The 8,842-nt window shown below is 46.0% G+C and overlaps 1 protein-coding gene across 1 annotated transcript; it reads left to right on the forward strand.

Moving 5' to 3' along the window:
- Window positions 1-1,934: 1,934 nt before the first annotated feature.
- Window positions 1,935-2,903, forward strand: LOC140265380 (olfactory receptor 14C36-like). The gene has a single exon (XM_072361296.1). The coding sequence runs from the start codon at window positions 1,935-1,937 to the stop codon at window positions 2,901-2,903; it is 969 nt and encodes a 322-aa protein (XP_072217397.1).
- The last annotated feature ends 5,939 nt before the right edge of the window (window positions 2,904-8,842 follow it).

The raw sequence follows: 8,842 nt of genomic DNA on the forward strand, positions 1-8,842 counted from the left end.
TTAAGGGCCAGGAGCAGAGCTTTCCAGGTGAGGCATTTGCACTTCTGCTAGGCAAAAATGATCTGTTAAAACAGCCTGATATAGTCAAAGAGTTAAACTCAAAGTTAGAAGTTAGGTATGTGGGCCCACAATGAACTAGGTTGAGTGGTTACGATAAAGAAAGAGCATCCTGCACACTAAATGGAAGACGGCGGCCAGAAGCAGACTACTTCTATCAAACATGATGGGGTAAAAAGGACAGAGAGTGGAAGACATTGAGCCTTTGCACGGAAGATGTCTGATTTCATCCCCATGACCACTACAGGGAGAACCCAGCTACAAACAGCTCAAATGCTGGACAGAGGGGCAGAATGTAAATGAGTACCTGGAAAATAAGGAATATGTAGATGAGTTCCAGGAAATATGTTGAATATGTATTGGCTTGACTTTTAAATATGTAACACTTCTGCTTGCTGGCGTGCAAGATAGGAGTGATCCCTTTTCACCCTGCACTGAATACATGCATTCCTGCTTGATAATTAACTCCAGGTTATAGATTTTGATTCTGCAACTCCAATCCATGCTTCTGGAATCAGTCTGTGCCAACTGTTCAAAAAAATTAACTGACATCCAAATGCCTTTTCCAGAGATGACGCTGCTGTCTATCAGGATCAGGGAGCCTTGGAGACCCAGAGGAAGCAGTGAGGAAGAGAAACTCAAATCCTCTGGTGTGCTGAGCTGGGCTGGGCTCCTGGGATACAGGGAGATCATAAAAGAGGGCAAAGCTGCAGAGAGACAGCTGTGCCCAGGATCATCTCTTGTGCACAGCACAGCCTGCAGGTGACAGAAGGAGAGGAGAGAAAGGCGAGAGAGCTTCCAGGATGTGTGAGGTGTGAGCAGGCTGAGAGCACGCTGCAGGAGAATTGCTCACAGGCAATGGCACGGTGAGTCTCACTTCAGGCCATATAGCTGCTATTCATAGAGGGTTAACTAAATCTGGGACATCCCATAGCAGATCTGGCTGCAGGCACTGCATGATTCTTTCTTGTGGAAAAGGATTTCTGCTCCAGCTGAGGGCTTCCGTGCTTCAGCATCAGAGCACAGTCCTGAGAGCTGCGTGTCCCAGCACGGCTGCAGGCTGTGCATGTGGGGCTGCAGGCGGGTGCCCAGGGCTGTCCTGCAGAGCAGGGTCCCTGCTGTGCCCCAGGGGCTGTGTGCCGGCTATGGGACTCTGCCGCCTGCCAGGCTCAGCACTCAGCCTGCCCGGGGAGCTGTCCAGGGTGCTGCGGGGAGACGTGTGGGGGAAGGAGCCCCCCGGCAGGGCTTGTGCTGCCACAGCTGCTGCCTGGGGCAGGGGGATCACAGCTCCACTACACAGGAGGATGTTTCTAAGGGCTCTTTGCAACAGAAACACCAAGGCAGGGATTTTCCATTTCCTGTTCTTAGAGAGAGAAAAGAGGATTGCAGGTAGCAATCTAAAAGGGGCTGTCAAATCTGAACACAGCTCTGAGACTCCCCAATATCTCTGCAATCCATCTGTTGTTTTGTGAACATTCACACAGGTAGTGCTTTCAGCCTCTCCTTCCTTAAAGGTTCAGTTATAGTTGTTTTCTGAAGACAATAATAGTTCACTTGTCCTGTTAACACACTGATTTCTCTGACACAATTTGAAGTGCACAGAGGCAGAGGCTGGGGTCTCTAAGAGCAGCTGCAGTAAAGAAGAAAATATACAGGAGGCTGTGATACTATTATGAAATGAGAAGAAAGCAAGAGCTCCCTAATCTTCTTAAGGGATGGTGAAGCTCATGAAAATTAATTCAGCTTCTGGAGGTAAATGATCGTTTTCCAAAGGGAAAGGAGAACTTTTATAGTATAGCAGGACTGTCTCTGAGATTGATTTGGACTTGTCATTATCTTCTGCACTCTGAACAGAACTCCAAGCCCAGGAATAGCAGATGCCCAACAGCAGCTCCATCAGCGAGTTCCTCCTGCTGCCGTTGGCAGACACGCGGCAGCTGCAGCTCCTGCACTTCTGGCTCTTGCTGGGCATCTACCTGGCTGCCCTCCTGGGCAACGGCCTCATCAGCACAGCCGTAGCCTGCGACCGCCGCCTGCACACCCCCATGTACTTCTTCCTGCTCAACCTGGCCCTCCTCGACCTGGGCTTCATCTCCACCACTCTCCCCAAAGCCATGGCCAACGCCCTCTGGGACACCAGGGCCATCTCCTACGCAGGATGTGCTGCACAGCTCTGTTTCTTTGTCTTCTTCTTCTCAGCAGAGCTTTCCCTTCTCACCATCATGTCCTATGACCGCTATGTTGCCATCTGCAAGCCCCTGCACTATGGGACCTTGATGGACAGCAGAGTTTGTGCCACCATGGCAGCAGCTGCCTGGGGCGCTGGGGTTCCCAATTCCCTGCTGCACACTGCCTGTACGTTTTCACTACCTCTCTGCCAAGGCAATGCTGTCAACCAGTTTTTCTGTGAAATCCCCCAGATCCTCAAGCTCTCCTGCTCAGGCTCCTACCTCAGGGAACTTGTGGTTATCATTCTTAGTGTCAGTTTAGGCTTTGGGTGTTTTGTTTTCATAGTTGTGTCCTATGTGCAGATCTTCAAGACCGTGCTGAGGATGCCCTCTGAGCAGGGACGGCACAAAGCCTTCTCCACATGTTTTCCTCACCTGGCTGTGGTCTCCCTGTTTGTCAGCACTGGCATTTTTGCCTACCTGAAGCCCCCCTCTCTCTCTTCCCCATCCATGGACCTGATGGTGGCACTTCTATACTCTGTGGTACCTCCAGCAGTGAACCCCCTCATCTACAGCATGAGGAGCCAGGAAGTCAAGGATGCAGTCAGGAAAATGATTACAAAATATGTTTCACAAATATTGAACTGCCCTTCTTTTAGAACTCATGCTGTTTCCTGATGCAAACTCTTTGTTTCTTTTTGTTTTGATCAATTTTTATAACTGTAATGTATTAAGACGTATTGTTTTATATATATATGTATAGGCATATATACTGTATATATATATATATATACTGTATTGCTATTCACTATAACAACATTATTCAAATCAATTTCTCTTTAGCTTGTACCTTTGTAGTGTAGACCAGACGCACTGTTCATAATGAACCAGGCTCTCTGTGAACTTTAACAGAATAAAGGATGTGCAGTAACTCTGTCTGCCCTCCTTCTTGTGAGACATTTCTGGAGCTGCTGGAGATGGATGTTCTCAGAAACCCACAGTCCAGCAGGAAGCACACGGCTGCTCATCAAACTGTGCGGTGACTTCAGCCTGCAACAGCTGACAGGCCATCCCTGGGCTCCTGTCTGGGGTCTGTGCTTTCAGGTTCACATCTGTCAGTGCCTCTGTGTGGTGGTGTTGTGATTTCTATTGTTGATATTCCACAACAGAACATCACGCAGAACAGTGGAAGTTAAAGAGTTAATGTCCTCTTTCTGTGTTACCACTGTTTGGGGCATTTTGGGTTCCCGGTTGGGGGTTGTGGGGTCGGCATCCCCAGGGGACGTGGCATGAAGAGGAAGCAGGGTGGGACTCCGGTGAACGCTTTAGGGCCGCTGATGACTTTACGATCTTGACTCCCTAGAAGTTCGCAGCTAGGCCAGTTACCAAAGTGACACCAAGGAGATGAGAGGTAAAATGGCGATTTATTCAAGCAAACACACACTTATATAAACTATGCCTTTCAAATACGCCTACTACCTTGTACACGTCACTGATCCTTCCAGAAATGGGGGAGGGCCTGCCACGTAACAGCCCGATATTCCCCGTATTTCGCCTAATACACAGCATCTCCCCCTCCCCATGCTAAGAAAGCCTAAATTGTTACAATACTCAACACTATAAACCCACTAATACACCCAACTAATAAACCCCATTCATTCCTAATACCTAATCCCTAATTCTTACCCTAAAGCCTATCCTGCATCTTATGATATTCTATTTGTGTGAAAATAATCTTTTCAGCCAAACACTGTAAGCAACCTAGCAAGCAGTGAAATACACATGGCACACACAACACTAATGCAAAAAGCATAAGAAGCCCTACAACTAACATCTTAAGCAACTGCTTGAACCATGGTGCAATTTTATCAAACCAGCTCTCCAACCAATCCCCAAAAGGATCATCCTGTATTCCAGTTTTTCCCGTATGTTCTTTTAACCACTCCAATTTCTTATGTAAAGATTCACGGTGATCACTCAGATTAAAACAACACATCCCTTCAAAATCCTTGTACCCATGGTTCTGTGCTAGAAGCAAGAAATCAATCGCCGCTCTATTTTGAAGCACGGCATGTCTAATGCTATCAACGTCCACGAGTAGTTCACTTAGCAGTGCGGAAGTTGCATTGGCCTGTCTTATGGACCAACAGGCTAGTCTTTCTATCTCCTTCAGTGCCTGCACTGTGGCAACTCCTGGGGTTAAAATGGATGCGAAGATTCGTGCAGTTGGTCCCCAAAGGCAAACTCCGTCACCGCAGTCCGACTTCAGCGTATGGATGTTCTGCTTCTTCTGAGCTTTAGTCATGTCTCTGGCCAACTGTACCCTCGTGAAGGCACGTGGGGACAGGATGGTTAGCCTTCCCAGATAACAAGGTCCCTCCACAGCATTTGCTGGTACCCCTTGCCATGTCCGGTCACCACAAATCAAAGATATACCTGGCAGTAGTGCCTTTGCAGTGAAGTTGTTCCAGATATATCTCTCCGATCCCTGTCCCTTCGCCCTGTTTGTTTGGCCCAAGTAACCCACAAATTCCCAGGTTGTTGAATCAAATGAACACCCCCCATCGGTGACCAACACAGAGACAAAAGACACAACAGCATTAACATGGTAGTTCTTGTAGGCAGCAGGGGTTGTTTCTCTGGGATCTTAGGTTTCTTTTTCTTCAGTATCCACAAGGAAGTTCTTCTGCGCTCCGTCAGTTCAGGATTCCTTGGGCGTCCGATCAAGAGGTCCTAGAAGAGGATACTCAGCTCTTGTTAATTCCCCGACAATTTCTTTTTCACCACCAACCTCTGGCTTAATTTTTCTTGATGGCACCCAACGTATATCTCCCGTGCCCTTACATTCTATCGCTGCACTCCGGACCGTACCCCAGCTGCTCTCTGACTCTGGCTGTCTCAGCTCCCCGCAGGGAAAAGCACGTGATGCCCTCACACTATCGTCGTTTGACTCCTGTTTTGGGTGCTCTTCTCTCTCTTGCTTTGTTTGATTTGGTTACATTTAGTAAATTACCCTTCCTCCGCAGATTGTTGCCACTGTGTTTTCTCTTTGTTAAAACTATCTGCTCACCCTCTGCCCTTCCCCCTCTCCCGGAGCTCAGGGCTAGCACATGCCAGGTCACAGCAAACCCCTTTGGATTTTTTTGTTTGTTTGTTTGTTTGTTTGTTTTGTTTTGTTTTGTTTTGTTTTTTTCAACTTTACTCCTTAATCTCTCCTTTATTCTTTTCCTGGTCCCTCCATCTTAAGAGCATCGCATAGAGGACTAAGGACCATTACGTTCCTTGGAACTTGCTGATTTCTTTTTAAGCTCCTCATCTGACAGTGGCACTTCTCTACTCTGTGGCTCCTCCAACAGTTAACCCAATTGTCTACAGCATGAGAAACAGGGAGATCAAGCACGCTCTCAGCAGAGTGTTGCAATAAGCACTATTCCAGCTTTCATAAATTGCACATCATTCCATTCCTGCTCTCGTTACACTGCCACAGTGCACTGAGGACTTGAGTCCTCTCCTTTGTGCAGGCCTGAAGGTCTTGTGTGTCTGACAAAGGTCCTGTTGTCTCTACAGCAGCACTGCTGTGCTGCAGTCAGTAGCTGGCAATATGAACAGCTGTGTCAGAGATTGTTGGAAATGACCGCGGGAGACGTGCCTCATATATCATGCTCAGCTGGTCTCAGTTTATTAGGTGTAACAGCGTCTTGTTTATACAGTCAGTAATAAGCTCATACATATTGCAAAAGTAAAGCTCAAGATTGGTGGGTTATACATTACTTCATTTGACCTTTATAGTTAGTCTTATGGTTACTTTTCTTCATAGCTGTGCCTACACATTGCTACACATCTTGTTTTTCCCTTTAGACCGTCCTTGTTTCTCGCTACATATTTTGTCCTTAGCTACATATCCTGTCTTTCACATTCTGATATCTCCTCATTGTTGCCACTAGCCACATACCTTCTCTTACAATTTAACTAATGGAATCTCATCATGTCCTTTCTCACGAAGCCATTCTGCACAAACACTCTCCACACTTACACAGACCCTCTCCACACTTCCCCCGTTTTCTTTTTGGGCAACTAAGAAGGCATTCTATTTTGAGTTGATCATTCTCATTAGTAAATACAACATAACAACATTACTGTTAAACCTACTAAAAAGAACAAACATGTTTGTACTGCAACCTAAGTTTCTGCAACCTGGAAATAAATCCGTGAGGGTCCCATTGTGTTAATCTGTAACCAGTTAAAAAATCTTCAATTTTCATATACTCTGATATATTGAATTTTAATGACCACTAACATTTGTGCAATAAATACTTTTAGGATGCTCATAACCATGCTCTACCGACTGAGCTAGCTGGGCTAATAATTGATTAATGATCATGCAATTTACGAAGTAGCATATCAAATAGAACCAACTTTAGAGGACAAATGTACTAGAATATCACTAGGGGCATTATTACTTATTGACCCTTGAGAAACTATTTGTGGTGAATGCGACAGGTGGTGCCAGCAGGGCGTCCCCTGCTTCAAAGTGCACCTTTCCTCTCTCACCCACCCCAGATTCTCTCCTGCATTCAGGGTCTGAAGGATTTCTTTCAGTTGTACACCATATCCGCGTGGCCAGTGCGTGATATAGAGGCCAAGTGGAACACCTGCTTGGAAAACAAAGTATCAAATTTAGTTCTATTAGCGTGTGCCTTTGTCTCAAATGATGCATGGTTATATTTTAAAATCCCAATTAGTTGGATGTAAGAGAGGTAATCATTTTACGATACAGGGTCATCCCTTTGCCTGGGATTCCTTTCTAGGTTTTTTCCTTGCAAATTAAGAGAAGCTAATTAATCCTGTTTAATACACATTTGAACTATTACTAAAAATAGAAGAAGCACACATCCTAGCTAATGCCTTAAACTCTCTAATCCTTGAGACTGCATATGAGCATATTCACAACTCCAAGTTGTCAGTGGTAGGGGACAGTCCCAAAGTCCTGCGGCCATATTCCAAACATTAACCATAGGCTGTTCCTTGAGCACTGGGGAAGCTTCAAAAGAATGATCCACATAAGCTGTATCTGTACGAACATGATTCAAAAAAATCAGCACAAGCAAAACAAGCAAAACCTTGCATAATATTTCTTGTAGTGTGTCTCCCATATTCCCACTTTTTTGTTTAATAATAACAAGAATGGATTTCAATGTTTGATAAACGTGCTTAGTGATAGCTTGTCCAGTGGGAGAACGAGCAATGGCTGTAGTATGTTCAACAGCCCCTTCTTGGAGGAAAGTTTGAGTGGCCTTAGAGGTATACGCAGGCCCATTATCTGTTTTTGTAATATGTGGGATTCCTATAGCAGCATAAGCTGATAGCCAGTGTTTATGGGCATCGTGACTGTTTTCACTTGTATGTGCTGTGGCAAATATGTAAGAAGAGTGAGTATCTATCGTTACATGTACATACTTTAGACAGCCAAATTCAGGAATGTGAGTGACATCTGCCTGCCACAGTTGAAGAGGTGCTGTGTTACGTGGATTTGTCCCAATTTGAGGCAAAGGGGCAATTGCCTGGCAGTCTGGGCATGTTAGAATAATGTTACGATCCTGATCCACTGTCAGTTGGAACTGTTTTTGTAAGGCTCTCCTGTTATGATGGAAAATTTGATGGGAGAGTCGTGCTTGCTCAAATAATTGAGGGGCAGCAAAAGTGACTGTGGCTCGATCAGCCTTGCAGTTGCCCTCAGTTAAAGGACAAGGCAATGTAGTATGCGATTGAATGTGCATAATAAAATAAGTATGGTGAGTGTCATAATGCAAGACTTGCTTGAGCTGTACAAACAAAACCTTATTAACTTCCTTAAGAAAGGATTCTTTGATCCGTTGAATGATACCTGTAACATACAAAGAGTCAGTTATTATATTAAGCTTCTGTTCTGAAAAAATTTGAAAAGCTCGAACTACTGCAGTGAGTTCTGCAACTTGAGGTGATCTATCAACAACATGTATGTCTGACTGCCATCGTGTAGCAGTCGCACGCCAGAGAACCTCTGCTTGGTGCGCCTTGCCGGAGCCACCTGTAAATACAGTAACAGCATTGGGTATTGGAACATGTGAACATAAAGCATTAGTAGCAAGGGGGATATCAGTCAAATTATGTAGCTGGTATTCAGTCATAAACACAGTGTATTGCATAGGAGAGAGGATCATTCGTAACACAGTTTTCGATCCGTCCGTGTCTTTAACCTCGTTACATGCGGGCTGCAGAGACGCAGACGCAGGAGTCATAGCTGCGGCGGAGAGAGGCAGCGTCCCGACGAGTGACGTGGGCTGGGTGGAAGGCGGCAGCTGGCTGGTAACGGCTGCTTGTGTCGAAGCGCGGCCTCTGTTCTTTCTTGCGCTGGGCTGGAGGTTTCCTGACCAGCGTCGGCAGCTGACGGTGTTGTGGTTGTCCGAGCGGCAGTTCTGGCACCATACACTGGCGGCTTGGCACTCGCGACGGATGTGTCCGGTATTTCCACAACAGTAGCACTTCATGCGGGAGCTGTTCTGCGAGTGGGGGCTTATAGAAACTGCAGCTTGGAGGGGTGCAAGGGCAGCTAACACTTGATTCTGAGAAGCCACACC

This window comes from Excalfactoria chinensis, unplaced genomic scaffold, assembly GCF_039878825.1.
Source record: "Excalfactoria chinensis isolate bCotChi1 unplaced genomic scaffold, bCotChi1.hap2 Scaffold_85, whole genome shotgun sequence".
Taxonomy (NCBI): Eukaryota; Metazoa; Chordata; class Aves; order Galliformes; family Phasianidae; genus Excalfactoria; species Excalfactoria chinensis.

What these genes read in the sequence shown, in the direction of transcription:
- LOC140265380 (XM_072361296.1), top strand. Translation starts at nt 1,935, where the DNA reads ATGCCCAACAGCAGCTCCATCAGCGAGTTCCTCCTGCTGCCGTTGGCA.